Consider the following 23,594-nt stretch of genomic DNA (forward strand, 5'->3'; position numbering starts at 1 on the left):
GGATAATTACCCGTTGGTTCAGCTGTTTGGTGTGCTATTTTACTAATTACTTTTTAATAGTTTATCAGGTGTGACCCAACCAACTAGTGTTATTCTACTGAACTCATGAAATCACTAAATACCATGTCTCCTATCACTTTTATTTTCTAAGCTGTCACCTTAATGTCTATCTAAACATTATAGTTTGCCTGGATTGCTTTTTATGTTGTCATCACCTTATGGGAAGTGTTTTGTTTTCTTTTTAAATCATATGAAAACAATACAATTCTTATTTTAATGTTGATTTGACAGTTTTAAGTCTTACAAATGTCTGCTATAGAAGAATAGAAGCTTGATGGGTATTTTCTGTAGGCTTTAAGTAAATAGTGCTTGCAGTGGACTAAAATCAGACTACTGAAACAAGTACTGTCCAACTCTTTCCTTCTGTGGCAGTTGATGCCTGTACAGCTAGAGACTAAACAGTTTATGAAATAGCAGAACCTTTCCACTTCTAAGCCTTGTGCATTAAAGGCATGCCAGGCGTAATTACAGTTTATTTCAATATACCAAGTTGAGAACTCTGGGAGGTCATTCATTTCTCACAGAAGAGCAGCAGCATCTACTGAAGGAGCTGACTAGATTGCTGTGAGCTTGTGCCTACCTACAGATTTGATCTCCATAATGAAACCGAACCTGATCGAATTAGCCCAGTTCCTCAGTGACATTAAAATCAATGCTGCTAGTGATCTCAACACTGCTTTTTTATTATCTCATTTACACTTTGAGAAATACCCCAGATAGGAAAAAGTCTCATAATTTTTAATGATATAGAACAGTGTGTTTTTAACATTTCTAATTTGAATTTGTGTTATTCACTGAAATATTACGTTTACATATTTCAAGTAGATTTAAAATAGTTACACTTTGAAGCATCGTTAATTCAGTGCACGTTGCAGCCTGTTACTCCTCCAAATGATAGAGCTGATAAATATTTGTGTATTAAAATCCTCTGAACTATGCTGTGTAGTCCAAAACTGACTTTTAAATTCACTCTGTGATAGTTTTTACCAAAATAATTCCTCTTTACTGGGAAAGAACTGTGAAGAACTTGCGTGGTCTTCTGAAATCAAGTGCTATTAAGGCACTGTTTATACATCTTAATTTTATTATTTCTGTGCCAGAGGACAAGCTTGGCTATTCTGGTAGTTAAAACACTTAAGATGTTGCAAATGAACATTTTTTATTTCTTCTTATTGGACTTATCCTGCTACAGCTCATTATCCAGCAATATAGCACACTGCTCCTGCATTGCTGAGGGTTTCTGACTAGTCTCATGTCCCTGTTTTCAAAAATACGCTGTGGCTCACTGAAGAGGAAAAAAAGGAATTAAACAAGATTAGTGTCTCCAATACTCCAAGGAGATGTGTAAGGAGATATGACTACACTGCACACTGGATTGTTTTGGTGATAATCATACTTGGTAACTGAATCTATATGAACTGCACTTTCTCATTTTCCAGCCTCATTCAAATACTTAAGCTGTAGATCCCTTATTTATCCTCATCCAAGCCCATACAAAAAATCTCATAAGTGCTGTATTTGTCTTTTTCTGGGGCCTCTGTAAACATGTACATGAGTTACTAGCACCTGCTATTTGTACTAAAGTCTGTGCAGCTGAACTGCTCTCTAAGAATAATATTGTTCAGCATCTTTACGACTCTAAGCCCCTTTCTCTACAGAGAGGTTTAGAAAATGCTGCTTCGCTGAATGCCTTTTATTTCTACAATTTGCAGTGTTAGGAATACATAATTCTAAAAAAGTACATTTAAGCTTTCATTAAAAAAAAAAGTCTTTATTTGATTAAGGGACATTCTTAAAGCTTTGACTTGATTCAAGGACTATAGTGAAAACTTAGCTGAAATTTAAACTATTGCCTTCTTGTCCTGTTTTTTCCTATAGTTAGACATTTACATTTGAGATCTGAAAGAGCTGTGTCTTTGCATACTATTCGTTGTTGTGTCACAACAAAAGTATTAGGATGGCCAGAAGATGCTACAGGACAACTTTCTCAGGAGTGCTTCATAGACTTACAGTATTTGTCATCAGAAGAATTCAGTCATAGCAATTTTCAGTGACTTCTCTGCTCTACAGTCATCATTGCCTTCCACATGGTATTTCAGTCTACTGAATCCATCCATATCTTAGAGTTGGAATCATTTTTTGTTATCATTGCATCTTTGGTATCAACTGTAAGAAATCTCAGACCCAACTGTACAGCTGAGAAAATGGAGACTGGGGGTGAATCAGAAGTACCCCAAAGGACAGCTGTATTGCCATATTTATCTTCAGAATACATCCAGCACCATCTCTTAAGAACTGAACTTACTGGTCTTGGTACCACTCCATCCTGTGGTGATCATGATTCTATCAGTGGGGGAAAAACAATCCCAAATAAATCCCCAAATAAATGGGGGAAAAATAATCCCACTTCTCTATAGTGAGCTTCTTTTTGTCCAGTTCAGAGGTAATCCTAATTCTCTTTTCGCTAAATTTTCATCCTCTGTTAATATTGAAACCACTTTAATGCCTCCTTACATCTTGTGAGCTACGGTACGGCTCAGAACAGGCTATAGAGTCTGCTGAAATAAAGCGATAAATAGAATTATAGAATAATTTAGGTTGAAAAAGACCCGTAAGATCATCAAGCCTAACCATCCACCTAACACCATCAAGTACACTACTAGACCATGTCCCTGAGTGTAATGTCCACATGTCTATTAAATACCTTCAGTGATGGGAACTCCACACTTCCTCTGGGCTTGTTCCAATGCCTGTGCACCCTTTTCATTAAGAAAGTCTTCCTGATATCCAACTTAAACCTTGCCTGGTGCAAATTAAAACCGTTTCCTTGCATTCTACTGACAGTGCTCTCCCTTGAGTTATAGTTGGCACAGAAATACCCAACCTAACATATATGGGTTGTGTTTATATGAGCTGTAGTGACTCTGGTGTTAAACAGCATTTTTAAAAATCAACATCTTGGGTTTTGCAGCAAGCATAATCTTCGTCTTGCCTCGCTTCCAGAGAACATTCAGAAAGACAGAACTCCTTTCACCCCATTTCTTGACCAACAGCCACATATCACAGATAATAGAGCACTGAAGTTTTGAACGGTAGGATGTTTTTTTCTAAGCTGCTGTAGTGAAGTTTACACAGTGATAAATATGTGACGGATCGCTATCCATTATCTCACTGTCCTGGAATTTTCATTTAAGAAGTAGAGATGAGCAACAAAACATTTGATTGCAGAGGTAAGCCTTACATGCTCTTTGAGGCACCTCAAATTTCATGCCAGAGTAAAGGCTACATAGATAATATTACAGAGATATTCTTGGCTCTGGTCCTGAATCATCAGCGAGGATTGTGGATTTACTATTAAAAGAATAAGTGTTTCTTTAGAATCAAAACAGATTACTGTAAAGAAAGTGAAAATTACCAGAACACCAAACCAGTCTGTCTTTCCCAGGATACCAATAGCTAGAAAAAGCAGAGGTCGTGTATCATATTTTGTCACTTCATTCTATTGATATTTTTCATGTTTCAGGCAGACATCCAAAGTTGGATACTTTTCCATAAAGGAAAAGCAACAAAAACAAAGTTGCAGTAATAAAGCAGCCATTATCAGTTGTTCCCACACCTTCAGTATTGATGCTGCAACTGGGAATGTGATGCACACCTTTTCCTTTCTTCATGGAATAAATGTATTTAGAGTATCTTTCCATTATTTTAAAGCATCTAAAAATGCCAGACTTTGTGGTGTCATGTCATGAAGTTCAAGGAAGAAATTAAGGTGCCGATTTTTTCTATAGTCTGAGTAGCATATAATAGAGGCAAGATTTAGGCACCGGATCTGTCATTTTTGATGTGTTGTTAGTCCACCTAAAGCAAGCTTACTCTGTCTGCATGCAGAAGAAACACATAAATCCAGAGAGAAATTCCATCCACAGAAAGTCCATTGTGTAAGTCTATTCTGCTGTCAGATGGTGGAAAAAAAAATTGGTCTGTTGAAACACGTTGTTGTCTTTTTCTTGGAATACACAGTTCTTTTACTTTTTTTTTTTTTTTTTTTTTTTTTTACTTTTTTAAAAATATATACACTAGATATATGGCTTCAGTTGAAATTCTTTTAATAACAAACATCTGTATACATGTAGTAATCAATGGAGCAACAGAGGAGATGAACAGAGATCGTATCTTAGCAGTGAGGCTTTTTTATGCTCTGGTTTCTTCAGTCTGTGCAGTGATAGAGGTCTTCAGCTTAAACTGGCATAAATATTTCTTAAGAGCATGCTCACAAACTGGGATCAGAAGGAAGGCAGGTCATACACTTCGTCATCCTCTTCTTACCTAGATCTGTAATCCATAAGAAAAAGTTGTTATTCCATTCCCAGCTATCACATGTGAATACAGTTGTGGATTTTCTTATTAGTGAATCATGTCAGTTCACCCACTGTCTTAGAAAAACTCCACACCTTCCAAGTGAGAGCTATGTTGTGTTTGTTTTTTTTCACCTGTAAAAATAACAAGAGCTTTTTTAAATGCAGTGGCTCATCCATACAATTCCCAAAGAGAAGTTGCTTAAGAAACTAATAGCTTCTACTCTGGTGCTGTGGAGTCCATGTGCCTTTCACAAAACTCTTCTTAATCTGTGGTCTGAAGTGCTGTGCTCGCTGCTGCTGTGCTGGGTTAAAGGGTTACAGTCCCGAGTTTCTCAGAAGCTACTGTCTTCTCAGATGTATCAGCATCACTGCACATGCAGTCAGTTCCTGGTCCCATTCTGTTAAAATGATGTATATTGGGCATTTTAAGAGGAAAAACTATTGTTCAGACTTCTTGGAAGAGCAAGGTCAAGAAGTGAATATATGTGCTGTTGTTAATACAGTTTGGAGGAGGGATTAGTGTGTATCCAGGACAATAAATTCTTCATCAAGCTCAGCTGCAGCCAATGCAAACTATACGACTACTTCCTACGTATTTAGGAATGCGTCTCCCTACACTCTTGATTTAAGCCCTGAAATCCCTGATGGAGTTATTTCACTCCCCATTCTCAGAAACACTGCAGTAATAGATGCATCTTTCCATGCTCAGTAACATAAAAAAAATCTGTGAAGTTTTCAGCATCTAACATAAAAATTTCTGTATTCAGGTAGTACCAATCATTTCCCTTTCCAAGCCGTAGGCTTAGAAGTCCATTGTGTTGGATACATATGTTTAAAACATCAATATTAAATGATAGTGTTTAAATTTCTCCCTTTTTTTCCAAATTTTCTCTGCCATGTCTTCTTTCACATGGAGTCTAATGAGTACACTTATGGCATCAAATATTTTTGTTTTATCCACAATTAAGTTGTTCAAAAGGAAGATAAGAAGGAAAATGAGAAAGCTGATTTAGTCTCCTCAAGGAGTAGTAATAGATGGATTAGGAAAAGAAGATTTAATGTCATTACTACCCTTAGCAGTCTGTCATTGTGATCCTAAGTCAGCAGGTTATGAATGGGTCTTGATTATAAAAAGATCTTGACAACAAATGTATGTATTGGTATAATTAACATCAATCTTAATTGTTTACACTGAGCTTCTTCAATGTTCTTTATGTTTTTAATAAACAGCTGTTATGGCACTGTCATTAGTATAATAATTGCTATTATCATGATTAGGAGAATAATTTTAGCACCCCTTATTATTCTTGAAAATTATTTTTCTGAAATTACTAACATTACTATGACCTTCTTTAGAATGAGGTCAAAATTTGGATTATTTGGGAATTTGGAACCTTTACTACTTTGATTCCATTTACAACTAAATTTTTAGATTAAAGGCAGATAGAAAATCTGTAATATTCCAACTCCCTCTTTCTTCATCACTCCTGCATGATAACACCTTTCACACCATGGTTAGGAAGGACCTCTGTTCTACTCCTTTACATAGTGGAACAGCATGTCTCTTTTTTATGAGGTCAGGCACTGGCCCTTCTTATTGGACAACAAGTTTTCCTTTATATTCTCTTGCATATTCTGACTTGGCCACAGCAATCAGAGGTGAGAATTATGGTCAGAAACAGTGATTTTCCCTTATGTATAGCAGCCCTTTGAGTTCAAGAACTGCTGTCTTATTGGCAAGGTTATTGTTTGCATCTCCCCTCTCTCCAGTACCTACAAAATGTTTCAGACAGCACTGGGATATTTGTGAGAGTTTTTTGCTATTGGTAAGGTGGTGTTTCTATATCTGTTTATTACACTGCTATGGAATATATTTCTTCAAAGCTGCAAGAGGTTTGTGACTTTTCTTTTAAATACTCAAGATATACATCAAAGAGCCCATTATTATATTGACTACTTGCAAACAAAAGTCAGAGAATAGCTCAAGCATGCTTAAGGGCATCTATTTCAGCATCTGTCTTGTAGCACAAAAGTGTCCGTGTCATCATATGCTTCTGGGAAAACTCTGTATTGTTCAAGTGATTTCAATAAACTTGTCGCATGCCATCTATCTTCTAAAATAGCTGCATGAATAGGCAGTGTAACCTAATGTAATTTAACACAGAACTCTTATGATTAGTCAAGTATTTTAAACCAGTATAAGGAATGAAAATCTTCACTGGAGGAAGCAATAGATGGTAGTTATTAAAAATGGAGCAGCTAAGTGCAGAATCATAACATATCATATGTTTTTCTTGTCCTATAAGCAACTTTGGTATCAGCTCTATTATCTTGGGTCTGGGAGCAGGTGGGTCTCAGCTTCCTGCTCCACCGATGGACATATAACCACAATAACCATGTTTATTTCTGCTCAGTGGAGTTGCATGCTGCTACAACGTTTATTGTATGTTCAAGTCTCTCAGTTTCACAGCATGATCACATACCTACATGTGTTTTTCAGACAAGAAGCCCTTCTTGCTGCCATTAGTGAAAAAGATGCCAATATTGCTCTGCTAGAACTTTCATCCTCTAAGAAGAAGACTCAAGATGAAGTGGCTGCCCTCAAACGAGAGAAAGACCGCCTTGTGCAACAGCTCAAGCAGCAGGTGAGTAGAGGGAGGATAGGAAAGAAACTAGTTAATAATTTAATGTGAGGTTATTATCTTGATTTTTGGAATTAATAATGCATAATCTCCATCTATTGGGACATAAATATCGACTTCAAACTAGATACTGATCGTGAGTTCTGTAAAATATGGTGGGAATGAAACAGCCTCAATTATAAAGGAAGTTTCTTTGTGTCCCTGCCTCATTATTAAATGTATGGTACAATATTAGGACACTGTGATTTAAAAAGACATTTATCTTTAACTTCCAGAGGCTCAGGGAAGTGCAGTGATAGTACTTTTGGTGACCTGTATTTTTCTTGTCAGAGAGGAAACGTAGACTGAAGAAAATTCTTGCTGTAAAGGTCAAATGCATCTGTTACACTACACAGTCTCTGCTGTGGTTCCTAATCTATGACAGAAGCACTATAAGGGAATGGCAGCTACTTGAGTGGAATCTGGGAGGTCTCATGCTAGTGAAGAGATTGGTCCCTTTCTATTTCTGTTCTTTTCCTGTTTCCAAGTTCTTTATGTTTAAGCAAAATGATCAGAATAATTATATTTCAACTCAAGCTTTTAAAATTATGTTTTGATATTAAATGCAAAGTGAAAGATACAGTGTCAATGAAAGAATGAGGAAGGCAATTCTGTCAATAGGAGATCCAGAATGTGTGTAGATTTTTCACTTTAACACTTTTGGTGGATCATGCTACATTCCTCCCATGCCACATTCCCTGAAAGAGCATATAATACTACTGTCAATCCAGTATCAACTTCTTCAGAGTCACTGATTCCATCTTCATCAAGTTTTACATGTATTTCATTTGTAAACATTATTTTTCTTGCTGTCAAAATCTAAGACAAAAGCAGGTCTGGTCCCTAATAAGGGATTTCTCTGCTTCTTCCCTAGAAAATACAAGTAGGTTACCGATCATGTATTTTTAAGGTGACAATTATGTACTATTTAATCATGGAACAAGAGTTGTGCAGTTTTACAATAGCATTAAAGCAAGTAGAAAATACCATTTACCCATTTAATTTTGAGCAAAGGTTGTAACTACTTTCCCTCATCATCCAGATGCCCTCCTACTACGACAGGATTCTGAAGTGTTGACAGCAACTGTACTTATTTTCTTAGAGTAACTGTCTGTAGGTGTAACAGCCTTAATATATGTTACTACTCATCTTAAGAGAAGTTGGCATTTTTTTTAATTAGCAGTTCTTGTCTCAAGTTTAAATTCTAGTTCCTTCATGCACATTGTTCTTCCTCATTTCCTTCTGATTATCCTTGGTTGGTGAAGATAATGATCTTTAGGGTTGGTTTTTGTGTTTTTTTTCCCTACTGAATATCGTGTGTATGCAGTTTGTATATTAACATTGTGATTTTCTATAGTGTTTTAAGTTTCACTTAGATGATTTTTAGAATGTTGTAGTTCATATCACTAGTTTTCAGTGTTGATAAGACACATAATATCATATATTGTTCCTTCAAAGGCATTTCTCTGAAGGATGCCCATTCTAAGTGCTTTTATGCATAGGTACAACATACTTAATTTTCAAAATAAACAAATGCATGAGAGATTAACTTGAAATTTTTCTTGCTATGACCTGTATGAATTGAGGCTGTTTCTGGACTTACACATCTGTTTTTTGGATCAGTAGCCCTTTTTTAAAAAAATCATTGGAATATCCAAATGCCTTTGAAGTTTCTGAATCCAAAATTGCCTTTATCTATAAAGACTCACAATTGTTCCTCTTCTTAAAAGAACCTTGAAGAAGGCATACAGTAAATCATCTCTGCTATGAGCATTATATATAAATAGTATATGAGCAGTATAAGTACAAATATAAAATCATAGACAACAGGACTGCAAGGTACTGTCCAGTGCATCCCTGGTATCTAAGGCAGAATATATGTTTACATATACACAATTTAAACTCTATTAAAGCTGTACTTGACATATCCTTACTTGATGTAACAGAGATTTGACATAATCTATCCTACATTATAAGAGTATATCATCTTTTGTCCTTTTTTGTGTGCCACCTTCAATATTATCGAAAGAAAAGCTTTTCAGAGTTGCTGATCATGGACAGTAATTCTATCAACAGACAATTCACCAACTCTGTAGGATATAGGGGACCTGACATCACATGTATTTCTTCAATATGAGTAGTTTTAATATGTACTTTTTCTGCACTGAGGTCACCAACTCAAATCACCAACTACAGCAGCTTCAGACACAGGAGATGGGGCAGAAGAGATGGCTATGAAAAGGCTGTGATATTTTCCACAATTCTCATTACAAATATAGTCAAAGGGAAAATCATTTTTCCATGTGCTTTGCAAATAATCTGGTTGTTTTCCTCTTGTGGTTCTCTTTGGTTATTACAGGTCACCCAGCTGAACAGCCTTTGTTTTCAAAAATAGTCACAATGACTCTTCGTCAGTTTAAACTTTCTCTGCATATATCCTACTCTACATCTCAAACAAAGGTCCCTCTCTGTTAGCAGTTCCAGGGGACTGTATCACATTTCAGGAATATCTTAGAAGTTTAGCTGCAGTTCCTAAAATTCCATTAGAAATTGTGAATGAAAAATCAAACTAATATTACACACTGTTCAAGAAAAACAAGCAGTGCTGGTTAATCAAGATCTTCCGGAAGACTCTGAAAAGCAATTCTGGATCTTAAAAAGTTTATTCATTCCTTCAGATTCAGAGTTGGGATCCTGACCTCAGTATTTCCTTCCTTGTGTCTTTAATACTATCTTAGGACTGTTGAGATCCCTGATAAGTATGTTGTATTTCAGTCCATCCCATTTCTAGGAAACACTTAGAGTTTGTTGTGGGAAAGCAGTTCTTTCGGTTGGCTAGAGAGCACTGTTGACTAAGAGGTTCCAGTTTCCATGTACGTAGGATGCAAACAGAAGTGCTGAGCAATATCGGAAGGAGGTGGTTTGTGTGAAGAGTTACGCATACTGTGGTGAGCACCATGGGCCTGATTTATGAACCTGACAGCAAGCTAGGAAAGAGCTTCTGACAGAGATAACTGTTTAGAAAAGCAGTTTTCTGATCACACTATAGTGAATGTGAATGGATCTAATTGTTGTCTATGTTTGGGGTTCAGATTATGCCTTTTCATGGCTTGTGCTGGTTATCACTGAGTGGCTACAATAGCTTCTGTTGTTAGCAGACTGACTCACTGTTAACTGACTTTTCTTAGAGTATATAAAGATGCAACTCTTTCCTAAAACAAGAGCAGTCTATCATTAAGTCCCAATTTACATCTTAAGAAATAATTTCCATGTTCTTATGCCCCACAATTTCAAGTGATTTTTTCTTACTTAGAACTAGTTGTGAAGACAGAGATTTGTCATTGGAAGGTCATATTGATACTTGAAGATTCTGTGATTATTCTTTCCTCTGTCTCTTCCCAACACTGTGTCATATTCCAAGCTGCTCGACTGGGAAGGGTATTACTATGAAAGAGAAGGAAGGAGTGCTGCCAAAGACATTTTGGTTCTTTAATATACATACTTAAAGAAATTAAAGTTTGGATGAAGAGAGGCATTTCGGAAAGAGGATATGGCATGAATGTTGTTTTAATTTAGAATTTCTAGGCTCTGAATTGCAGGAATGTGCCTCAATATAGAGACCATTTCCTAATGAGGCACTCAGCATTGACCAGGCTTTCCAGTAAATGGAGCTGCCTGTTTCATATTGGTTGTCAGTTTGCATGAGGGATTTCCTCTATCATTGGAAAGGGAGGCCAATTGCAGGGCGAGGGTCACCAGCTAATGTGGTCCCAATTTACTTCCTCCCAAAGTACTTTGTCTCCTTGACTGGTTCATGGCGAAAGAGTGGTTGGGAGGCTGCCCCACATGAGGGGGCCAGGGCTGATGCAAGAATACAGAGCTGACGGTTGCCTAACACAGTCCAGATGTAGTGTGGCGAGCGCCAGCCACTGTGCTCAGTTTATATGCCATACAGAAGTCCCTGCAATGTGTGTCATGCTGGAATTGAAAGAGACCCGAGGAGCTTTGTGGCAGCATGTCCACCACTTTCCTGTTAGAAAAGAACCTATTTATCATTTATACATTTTCTTGTCAAATGGAATTTTAAAAAATCAGAATGTATTTGTTGTAGCTGTGTGAAATCCTACTTTGTAGTTTTGAGTTGTAAATGGAAGGCATACATGAATGGGCTGAGGTTTTCCTGTCTGTGGGCTTTGAGTCTCAAATGTTTGGGGTTTTCTACTAGGAGCTATTTGGAGCAAAGATTGTCATTTTCTGTGTTTATACAATGTCTAGCACAGTGGGGGCCTAACTTGACCAATATCTCTAAGCATTATGATGCCATAAATGTCAAGTCATACTAATGAAATTGTTAGAAGGCTCTGAACTTGTATCTGTGTCTGTCTTCTGAGCTTGGAGTGTTATTCCATTGAATTGTTCGTAAATCACCCTATACATACTATTATATCATTCACCATACTTACTTGAATTATTATATAAATATTTCATAATTATTCTCGAATATTATTCTAAAATACTATTTCAGAAGTTACCAAAAACTAGCTTGGTTCAATGATATTGATGACAGAATCTCAAAATTTTCATTTTAGATGGTGTGATGCCACGTTGCACTGCATATTGGGTTGCTGAGTACGTTTGTATTTTGCTGCCTTTTCTTACATAAAGTTCCCTAATCTGTGGAACCAGTTGAATAATCTTTTAAAAACATGTACTTTAGCTAAGTTTCCTCCTTCACATTTCATAAACATAAATTTTACACTATCATGCAGGTTCTTAATGAAAAAAATAGTGAATAGTGCTGAGCTCAGGACAGATCTCCATGAAACACAGCTGATTTATTCATCTATTCTGCTACTGAACAATTGTTAATTACTGTGGAGTATAGTTTCCCAAAAAGTTTGATATCCACATTTTTATATTTTAATCATAGAAAAACTGTCTCACTTCCAAGCAGAACCAGTTATACCTGTATTCTATTCCTATAAAATCTTAGTGGAGACCCTCAATCTTGAAAAGCCTTTCCTATGGCTCATCTGTCTTTACCATTATAATGCTATTGTTCATATATAATTTCCCTTACTGCAATTCAAGCTCATCACTAGTTTTTCTATTTGTTACGGGCATGGAAAAAAGAGATTGTTTCTTAGATATTTTTAGCAGCCATTTTTGTTTACAGTGGTATCTCCTCTGTTTTTTTCTCTGAATTGGACAATTTCAGCTCTTTCAGTTTTCAGGTGTCTTTTTTTCTAGATATCTAATCACTCTTATTGGTCTTTTTCAGATTTTATTTGATTTGTCTATTTCCTTCTGTGGTAGCCAGAACTGGACAACACTGAATATTAGGCATTTACTTAACTGGACTTTTTTTGTGAATGTGTCATGTGAGATAGCGTCAGAAAACTTAATGGAATCTTCCAAAACCTCACCAATCCCCACAGGTTCCCAAAAATAACCACTAATAACTTCCATTATAGTTGATTATACTATACTATACCAAGAAAGAGTTTATCAGGGTTTGTAAATTTGAGGGCATGAGATTTTTCTGAGAACAATCTCATTATTATTTTTCTGTCCTAAAATGGTGTTCTCTGGGTATTGAAATTAATTTTGTTACACACCTGTCTTACTAATGATTGACACACAAAAGAAATGAGCAGTTTGATCTTCTTGGTTTTATTTTTTGATAGCTTTCATTTTGAACAGAGTAGAGTGTCAAGAATTGTCTTTGGCTCCTTTATGGTAATGTACATCTGCAATGTCTACTTCTTCTCTCTTAGTAATTTCCATTTCATTTTCAATTTTGACTTTTGTACTTGGCCAATATACACTCTTGCTGTTCAGTTACTCTAAACTTTTTGAAAAAGAGCTTCTTTCTATCTTAGTAAGGGAGATAAGAAACCTCATGCTATTGAGAATACAGGTGATGTAGTCAATCTGCTTGCTATTAAGAGGAATCTTTAATACATTCTCTTCTGCCACTGTCTCCTCATCATAATTATTCCTTCTTCTGTAGGCCAAAATGAATTGAGAGACTGTTACTTACCATTCCCAAAAATTGAGCAAAATTATTTGACGATGTCTAGTACTTTTAATATTTGGTATTTATGCAGTATTCAATACATACTTCATCTAGCATTGCAAGTCCCAATGTTTTCTCTGTGCTTCTTCCCTGCAAATTTTGGCTGATGTTCCTTATGAATCCAAGTTACTATAAGGATTTGTTTCCCAAGTAAATGTGGTTCATGGGATCATGAGGAAAAGGAAAGAATTTTAGATTCCAGGATAGCCTCTCCCCCCTGAAAATACTGGCTTTCCACTCCTACTTGTCTCCTTGGAAACCCAGCACACTGACACTTGACACTCTTTTGCTGTGAACTTTTCCAAAGCGAAGTTCCACTGGTTAGAGTGATTTTTCTTTGTAACTGGAGAATATAAAATGGTTCAGAGAAGACTGACAGGCAGTCTTTTCCTTCTCACTGCCATGGAGTTATATCAGAATTACCCCACTTCAAGCAGGCTTTTATTACCACCCTGCCAGATGAAATACTGCAGATTCTGTAAATAATGCAGTTGTTTTTTTTTCTTTCCCTTAGCTACCCTGATTTGAAACCATGTCTAATGAGGATGATTACATGAGTAGCAAAATAGCTTCATTTTCATGTGATACATAGGTAATCCCTAAAGGTAATTGCTAAACATACCTGTTTCTGTGACAGAACTACCATTGTCCTCTAAGAGCATCTGAGAGTTCCTGGTGGTGCAATGGTGCCCACTGAGTTTAATGAGTGAAAGCACCTCTCAAAACATGATACTGCCAGATGTTGTATTTAAGTTGTCTGGGTATGGTGATGGTGGCTTCTTCATAGCTGAGAGAGGAAGTTAAAGTAAATGTTTGAAATAAGTGGCATCATTCAGGGAAGTTGGATCTGTCTTCCTTTATTGATCGTTTTTGCCACACCACTTAAAACAGGTCGCCATCTGGACTTAACTCCATTGGGCACAGCCCTCTAGCCAGTTCCTTACCCAAAGAAGGGTATACCTGTCCAGGCCACAGGCAGCCAGTTTCTGCAGGAGAATACTGTGAGAGACCATGTCAAAGGCTTTGCTAAAGTCTAGGTATTCTACATCAACAGCCTTTCCCTCATCTACCAGTCTGGTCACCCAGACATAGAAGGAGATGAGGTTGGTCAAGCACAACCTGCCTTTCATGAACCCATGTTGGCTGGGCTTGATCCCCACGCACGCACCACGCACGTGCCATGTGATCTCACCCAAGATGATTTGCTCCATGATTTTCCCCGGTACCGAAGTCAGGCTGACAGGCCTGTAGTTCCCCGGATCCTCCCTTCTTGAAGATGGGAGTCACCATCAGCAAGCCTCCAAGCCTCCAGGACCTCTCCAGTTAAACAGGAGTGCTGATAGATAGCCGAGAGCAGCTCAGCAATCACCAGCCAGCTCCCTCAGCACCTGAGGGTGTAGGCCATCCTGTCCTATGAACTTGTGGCAGTCCAGATGGAGGAGAAGGGGACTTGGATGTCAAGAGATTCATGCATGTATTGGGCCAAACAGAACTTATTCTCTGAAGCTGGTATTCTCTAAGTTTTGGGTTAACCTATTTGAAAAAGCAATGGACAAATTAACCTGCTTTGCCAGGAAATTTTAAAGAAATAGTGAAGCTTTTTGAGAAATACTGCCAGATCTGGTGGACTTGTTACCTTAAAAGTACAGTCACAGCCTCATTTACACAGTCTAGGTTCATGTAGAGTCATAGTAAAGTGATCTTTTTTAAGGTTCTTGTACCATGACTGTTTGAAGGCTCAAATGCTTTACAAAATTTGAATCTACTGTCTTTAATATATAAAGATATTGAAATATGTTGTTTTCGTAGTCTGGTTTTAGCTGTTCTGACAATGTAGCTGGCATGCAGGTGAGCAGGTAGAAGTGAGGGAAAGCACTTGTACACATCCTGGTCAGGAAGCTATTTGACTAGAAACAGAAGAGACCTCTGGCTGAAGTGAACATATATCCACTAATTGGCTCCCATCGAGCATTGCCAGCTGTCAAAGTCAAACATTGTGGCTTTTGTCGAAGGCCTGTAATCCACCCAGATTATCAGTCACAGTGCCACTCACTTTGCCAGTTGTTGCTCCTCTATAATTATTTCTGTCAGATGGAGAGCTCTGCCAGGAGCAGGCCCAAATAACCTGACAGACACCAAGCAGGCACAGAAAGTGAGGCTCCGTCATGCCCTTGAACACAACCTTGAAGTGCAGAATAAAGAAAGTACCTTCTCCTTGCCATGTGTTCCAGACTTTTTTCCCATCACTTTTAATCATTAGTTACCACAGTAACAGCATTCAGTGCAATGACAGCAGTCTTCTGTGACAGCATTTCATCTTTCTGTTGTATTACATAGTCTCCTTCCTTTCTCCTTCCTCCTTTTACCTTTAACTCTGCCTCTTGTATTACTAAATAATGATGTAGATTCAAACAATGTTCAGCTGTGCTGAAGCTGGCCTCATGATTCCAAAGAAATAAACTTTCTGGTGGCCCTACTGTAAAAAGCCATATCTGTTTTCTGCTTGTACCTTGACTAAGGCTTCAGTAGGTAGTTTTTAAGGCTTTTCTATTATGGATCTGTAGGCTTGCTTGGAGAGGAAGATTTGCTTCTCCACTGAGAGACAGAGACTTATAAAATTACTTTGGAAGAAAGATGACAAAGCAGTACTTGCTACCTTTTCCTTACAGGCACTGATAATATCATAAAAATAATCTATGGATTGATTCTTTCCTGGTTCAATGTCAGTTTTCAGAAACTTTTAGAAGTATTCCTCCATTTTATTGATTGTATTATTAATATTGTCATATTGTAATTATACAGCTTTTTAATTAATTTAAACTTAGCATAAATAAATGTAAGTAAATAGGATAGTTGTTAAAAGCATCCACTGCCACATTTACAGTGTCTCTCATTCAAGGATTACAAAGCCCTGTCCTAAATTATTAAAGCATTGTTGTTCCTTGCTAGAAAATCAGGATTGCATAGTATATCAACATTAGTGGTTGAGACACCCTGCATCCCATTGGTGTGCCTTTTCTATTTACTGGCAGCTAGTCCGCTGGTGCTCAGCATCAGCCAGAGCACCTCCCCTATGAGGACAGGCTGAGACAGCTGGAATCTTGAGCCTGAAGAAGAGAAGGTTCTGGGGGGACCTTATAGTGGCCTTTCAGTACCTGAAGGGGGCCTACAGAAAAGTTGGGGAGAGACTTTTTATAAGGGCATGTAGTAACAGGATGAGGGGAAATGGCTTCAAACTGGAAAAGGGTAGATTTAGACTAGATACTAAGAAGAAATTCTTTACAGGAGGGTAGTGAAACACTAGAACTGGTTTCTCAACGAGGTTGAGAATGCCCCCTCCCTGGAAGCATTCCAGGGAGGCTGGATGGGGCTTTGAACAACCTGGTCTAGAGGGTGTCCCTGCCTGTAGCAGGGGGGTTGGAACTAGAGGTTGGAACTAGATGATCTTAAAGGTCCCTCCAACCCAAACCATTCTATGATTCTATGATGGTTAAGCCTGCACTGGGAGGAATTTGTGCAACTGTTACTAATGAGTTAAGAACACTGTATGAGCTTGGTGGAATGGTGTAAATGCAGTCATTGTCATTTCACATAATTGTACTGCATGGTGATTAGCTGTGGTTGTTGTGGCACAAACCACTGATCTGATAGGCATTATTTTGCTGTTAAATAGAAAGTGTTGAAGCAGATCTTTTTAATAAAGGCATCAAACAGACCAATTTTATTTTTATGTGACTTCTGTGCTCTGAATTTTATGTTGAGAACAGTAACCTGTCAGTTTCTGACAGTCTTTCTGTTAGCTGATGAATTTGTGAGATTCAGAATCAGCAGTTTAAAAGAACTCAAGACTGCCAATAGTCATTAACTCAAGGAATAAAATTACCGGTGCATCTTCTTTTGCTTAAAAGTTACAGCTTGTGTGGTAGTTGGGAAGGATCCATGCACAGCAACTTCCTGTTTGCTGTCCAGTGGCAGGATGTGCCTCAGGGATAAAATATTTGAGACTTTCCAACAACTGGTTCTTGTGGCCAGGTTGGTTTGGCATCACTGTTTTGGTATTTGGTGTTATGATGTTTGAGAGCTGACCGGAAAAACAGAGAGTTTGTGATTACATTTAAATCTTGTCATTTAGACGAACTGTTTACTGAACTCTGAAGTTTTGGTGACAGAGAGGATGAGATCTGATCCTGATGAAGTAATCCTATGAATCACAGAATCACAGAATCACAGAATCGTAGGGGTTGGAAGGCACCTCCAGAGATCATCGAGTCCAACCCCCCTGCCAAAGCAGGTTCCCTACACCAGGTCGTAAAAGTAGGTATCCAAGTGGGTCTTGAATATCTCCAGAGAAGGAGACTCCACAGCCTCCCTGGGCAGCCTGTTCCAGTGAATATATTGTGTGTGAAGAAAAAGGGATTCAACACTTGAAATTTCAGTTCAGCCTCCAGAGATGGGACATCCACAACCTCCTTGTGTGTCACCACCCTCTGAGTGAAAAACTTCCTCCTAATATCTAACCTAAACCTCTCCTCTCTTAGTTTAAAACCATTCCCCCTTGTCCTATCACCATCTACCTTTTTTTCTATAATAACAACTCTCATCAATTAGAGCTGTTTCACATGACACTGGCAATTGTCTAGAAGACACTTATATCCCATTAACCTCATTTACAGTCAAAATGTACCAACTTGGTATATAATGATTATCTGTTCCTATGTTTACTGGTACTGTTCCACACAGAAGACAAAGTATACTGAGCAGTTTCATGCTGAAGCTTTAAAGCAAGATTTTGTTTGTGATTACATTTCTTTGGATGAAAAGCCTAGCAAAAGTATGGTTTCAGTGCTCTCTTACATAAATGGCAATTCAGCCTTTTATTGACAATCCTGAGGATATTCCTTAAGAAGAGGTTTTCAGTCTGTATGCTATGAAAGATGCCATTGGACAGCTGATATCCAATTCACAAATTAATAGTTAGTAGAAGACAGAGACAGCAACTTAAAACCATTACACCAGCTTTAGTACTGGTTTTAATTTGTGTGTGATCTGTAATAGGTAAGGTGATAAATGCAACAAGCATTCCAAAAATGTGTAAGGAAAAGGTGAAGTCAGAGATATGTGGTGATTGATAGAAGATTTCAAGTAGATTTCAGTTTTACAGTTGTGCAACTTGTAATGTGCTTTTTATTTGTAGGAGGAAGAGTAGATAGAATCGTGTGCCTGAAAATTAATGATCTAGAAGGCAGCATATGTTGTATATTTGGGGTTTTACACAATAAATCAACACTATTTGGTTGCAAAACCAAAACAGAATTATAATTTCTACCATCTCAAAAACAGATAATGAAAAGTTAAGTCTTAACTCTACAGAATGCATTTCAGCTTCAGTAAATAGGGAGCTGTTGATGAACAGCAGTCTCAGATATTTTTCAGCTTATGCCCTGGAATATTTCTGTCTACAGGTTTTTCATCATGCTCCATCAAATTCTGAAAATAATTCCCTTTTTTGAATCAATCTGATTGAGCCTAGTCCAGTACACCATATCTCAGGCTAGTGAATAGATAATGCAGAGGAATATAAAAGTTTCATATTGCAGTTGGAAAACTGAGATACACGCTTGCAATTAGGTCTAAGTTTCTTGATTCTAATCCTTTGCTAATTTGCATACTAAATTGTGGAAATTGGTAGAATAGCATATCAAGTTTATCAAAAGCAGCCATAGATTTATGAAATTAGGTATCAGTTTCTTGTGATAGCATCTGCAAATGGACTGGTGCTGATGGCTGCAGACTCCCTTCAGTTCTATTAAATTCACGGTATTATGTTCTAAAGAATCCAAGTCTTAAAAAAAAAAAAAAGAAAAAAGAAAGAAAAATTAAAAAAAGAAAAAGAACCACTCAGGTTTTGGTGCTGAATAAAGACATGCATTTTGCATTCCCTAATAAGTACATCTCTACACTTCTTTCTCTGAGATGGAAAGGTATTCATGACCAAAGAAAAGGTGTGTACTTTTTCCCTAGAGGTAATGTTTTTGCCACTAGACATTTACAAATGTGTGTAAAAAGAGGATGGAGAGGAAGCTGTGAGGGTTCTGTTAGCAGCTGCCAACTCTGTAAGATAAGGATGAGAAAGTTGATACTGATGGAGATCCTGCTTCCAGTCCCTCATCTGGGGGTCTGCAGACGATGCTGTCGAATACAAGGTAGAGATTTTGACAGACTGTCTTTAGAGCAGTTGTGTTCTACTGCATCTAAGTGAACCTTTATTGAACAAGAATAAATAAATAAGTAAAGGAATGGTCTCTGTCCTGCCCTTCTTTGCTTTAAATGTGGTATCAAAAGTTTGAGTCTTTTCAATACCAAGAAATGCTTTTAGGAACTGTGCATAAAGGCAGAATGAGTCTCAAACTCAGTTATCTGATTGCTGTCTGAATTTACATGGCATAATCACATTTATCATGTGGATATAAGATTAGTGAGACAGTCGAGCACCCTCAGTTTCAAGTATGAGTACATTTACCTTTACAATAACATCTCACAGATCTAGGTTATCAGTAGGTGACTTGCAGTTTCTCAACTTCCATAGTATGTTACTCTCCAAGTATGTATTAGGTCTGATCACTGTACTGATGCTGAGGGGAAGTAATGGTCTTTTATCTTCAATACAACCCCTGTTAAGGGATAGCCATTTTATTAGAGGTATTGTTCTCTTTGTTTTATTTCAGCTTTACAGTCAGAGAACTGAGTCTTTTGTTCCCTTTCTTTCTGTATACCACCAATTTCTGTCTTAGAGTGAATACAAATGTTTCCTGTAGGTGAATAAACAAAAAACAAATGGAGCTCACAGTTAACTCTGGCCAAGTCTTTCATAGGAATTGAACAACCTCTTGTTTTTACAGTGGGATTTTTATTTAGGAGGGAACTTTAATATTTTAAACACTCAGTTTCCCTGTTGTATTATACTTAATCCTTTTAATAGTTTGAGAAATGAATCTTTCTACTTTTTTCACATTAAGCTGAAACTTAACTGCAGTTTCTGACACCATGCCAGTGTGCCCTCCATCTCCAAAACACCAGTAGATAAACCTTGGCTTTGCCTCCTTTATTTCAGCTAGCAACCCAAACTGCTGCCAACTGCTGACATTAATGTTGTTGGAAAAAAACTACTAAAAGCAATATAGTGATCCTTAAGAAAACACTAGTACATAAGTTGTTTAAAACTTGAAAGACTCTACAAGTTTATTTGTTCTGTGGAAGTAATAAGTACTGTACCTTCTCATTCTAGGATTTTTTTTCTTCCCTGCGAGGGGACACGTATTTATTTATACAGACAAATCTTCATTTTGTGTGCTTTTAAAGTCTCTTACATTATCTCACAAAGTGACAAGCAAGCTATAAATATGTGCTCCTGAACTGGAGAAAGAAGGATGCATAGATTGAGGAATGTGTTTAAGCACAAGTTAATTCTAGATCTTCATTGTCCATCTCTATCTTTTTCGTCATTCAGGTGATAAAAAGATTTCTTGATATCTCCTTCTCCTTTCTTATCCCATTTCCAAATTATTGGAGTAAGATAGTTCTCCATTATTACCAAGCAACCTTTTTATGATACAAATATGACTTCAGCAATATGAAGACCTCCTATTCTCCTTCTAAGTCTTCTAGTGGCAAATAAATCACTTCAGTTTGCCCTTGTCCTTCTGTTCATCTTTTCTTCTTCCTCTGCTTTGTCAGGACTCTTTCACACATGGCATCACTTTTCTACATTTAATGACTTTGCATCAAAATCATTGTTAAGAAAAAAATCACCACAGGCATGATTGGCTGAACTCTTCATCTTCTTCCACAGACCTTTTCATTTTGGTGGTTCTGTAGCTGAGACAGAATTTTCTAATATTTTTCTAAGCTTTAAAGCGTGCTTTATGGTGCCCAGTGGATGAACTGCTACTGATATATAGTGGCATAATGTAACGTAAATCACAGAAAGGCAACAGATTGGATATAGAGAAGGCAATGACAAGAATACTGTATGAAACGCACACACCTTAGAGAAAGTCATCTGACAAAACTGGCATGAACTACATATTGTGTGTCACGAATTTCATGGAAAGGAAGAGAACTTCTCCTGTTTGATAATTTTGGCACAAATGCAGTAGAAAATCCGAATGTTTCTTCAATCTTTCCAACTAACACTATTATCTAAGCACCAATGCAGACTTTAAAAAGCAACCTTTGCAGAGGAAAAGAAAAATAAAAAAGTGCTGGCTTATTGTGACTCCCTTGCCTTGGATACTGAATGCAAGAGCAACGCAGATGGAGAGGAATCATCTGTGCAGCTCCTTATTGCACATGTGCTGCTATGTGCTTGGGCAGGAATCTTGCCTCTGTGGACCAAACACAGGGACAGTGTAGATGGACAGGAATTCTGTGTCTGCAGACCACACGCACAGATGGTGCGGACAGACAGGAATGTAATGTCTGTATGTTTGTATGGATCTTACGAGGCAGGGCTGTTCTGTGTGGATGTCAGCCCTAATAATTAGCCATACAAAGAAAATTCTTAGCATTAATTTAGTTCAGAGTAGCAATGCCCTGTTGGCTGTCAAAGGAAATGCCCTTTCAACTCTTCCCTCTATGATATGGGGAATTTTGCCTAGATTGAAAGATGAAAGTGAGGCAAAAAAAGATAACATTGTGGTTTTTTTTCTTCTCTCTTTTATACGCAACTGGTTTTAAAATTCATTTCTAAGTTTTTTTTCTAAGATTTACATCTTCTTTTTTTCTCATAAATGTTTCTATCAACTCTGTTTATATCATGCAGACACAGACACATTCATGTATATACCCAGGGCTAGGTTCTGGGCAGTTACAGACGGTCTGTGTTGAGGTGATACTGAGCAGCTCACATCACTTTAGAATCTAGGAATTTGTATCTGTACATAACTACTTTTTTGCCAAGAACAGCATGCAGATGGGGGGAGAGGGGTTGCTATTAACAACTCTTTGAAGCTGCAGGCAAATGCAGTTGAAGTGATGAGTCATATAACAATGAATATATGTAAGGCTAAAACAGCTGTTGTTAAAACATTGCTGAATACCTTCAAAAATAAAAAATATATGGAAAAGGGAATGCTATACTTGCTATAAAGACACAGTCAACAAAGATTTGAAAACTTTCAAATGGGAAAGATGTACATATACATGAGCAGATGTCCTACAAATGATTTTATCAAAGCAGGAATAATTAATAGGTTTCAAACTTTTACAGTAAGATGTATCTTTCATATAAATTCTTAGGCCAAATTTTGTCAATCAGTTTTCACAGTGTTGCTGGACTGAGAAGTTTTCTGAATACAGACTAGATGAAGGACTATGACAGAAGCACAGTGAGTAAGGTATTTGAGGTTATATAGACAACTTTGTTAAGCTGAGCATAAGCACATGGGTTTACTTTGGAAAGGAGAGCCAAAGAGAAAAAATAATGAAGGGAAGAGGAGCAGAGTAAGGTAGAAGAGAGTAAGATGAGTGGGGTGTGGAGTGAAGCTCAAGTGAAAAGGAAAGGAGAAATTTCAAGTCATAAGAAAACAGAAAGTCCCATCAACTGTGTCAAACAAAGCTTTTTCTGTTTTTAATAGAAATACTTTTCTGTTCTTTGGGATACCATGTAGATAATTTAGAGGTTTTCCCTTCAGATATTTATAGATTTTGTAAGGCCAACTTATCTGGTTTTTAACTTTGGTGCTTAAATTGCCCAATTTTAAAATGCTACAAAGTATTTCCAGCCGTAGCATAACAAAAGACTTACTTTTTAATTATTTATTTTACATTTGACTTCGTAAAATACATGTATCACCGACAGTTCATAGGAATGTTTATGCTCCACATTACGTTTCATCTTACTATTCTCAGTGCTTTTTTGTCTTTGATTTTCTCTCAAAGGATGAAATATAAAATGTAACTTTTAGTCTGGGCCCACAAACACACAGGGGAGAAATGAGCAGAGGAAGAAGTGCAATCAGGAGTTTTCAACAGTTTGAATAATGAGGACCATGACAAAGACTAGTATTTCCTTTCACGTTATTACAGAAGTAGCATTTCACTTTTTTGTTCAAGTCAGTTGTCTTTAGTGGTGTGCATCAAAGTAAGCTAAAGAGACTGAATAAACTGTATACATTAAACATACAGCAGATGCATGAACTAAACATAAGAGGTTCACTGCTGTTCAGCTGAGAATTTGTAGAAGCTCGTCCTCCCAGAGTCTTGAAGCAAGGCATGGAGTGTGTGTAGTATTAGAAAACTGCAGAATATCTTTAAGGAACACATCCAAACTATGACAGCTTGGACAAAGCATACTAGTTTGGACCAGCTTTTATCTTAAATGCTCCAAAATAGAGTTTAAATGACAGCACTGTCCAT

The 23,594-nt window shown here is 37.3% G+C and overlaps 1 protein-coding gene across 8 annotated transcripts in view; it reads left to right on the forward strand.

The window, feature by feature from the left end:
* ERC1 (ELKS/RAB6-interacting/CAST family member 1) overlaps nucleotides 1-23,594 on the forward strand; it is a 291,931-nt gene that overhangs the window by 225,270 nt on the left and 43,067 nt on the right. For all 8 annotated transcript variants that reach the window (XM_090145169.1, XM_090145142.1, XM_090145146.1 and 5 more), the window contains one exon: nucleotides 6,919-7,063. In XM_090145169.1, the coding sequence (XP_090001295.1) occupies nucleotides 6,919-7,063 (145 nt within the window). The remainder of the gene's footprint in view (nucleotides 1-6,918; nucleotides 7,064-23,594) is intronic.

The sequence above is a fragment of the Phasianus colchicus genome, chromosome 1 (assembly GCF_987193195.1).
Source record: "Phasianus colchicus chromosome 1, bPhaCol1.hap1.1, whole genome shotgun sequence".
Lineage (NCBI taxonomy): Eukaryota > Metazoa > Chordata > Aves > Galliformes > Phasianidae > Phasianus > Phasianus colchicus.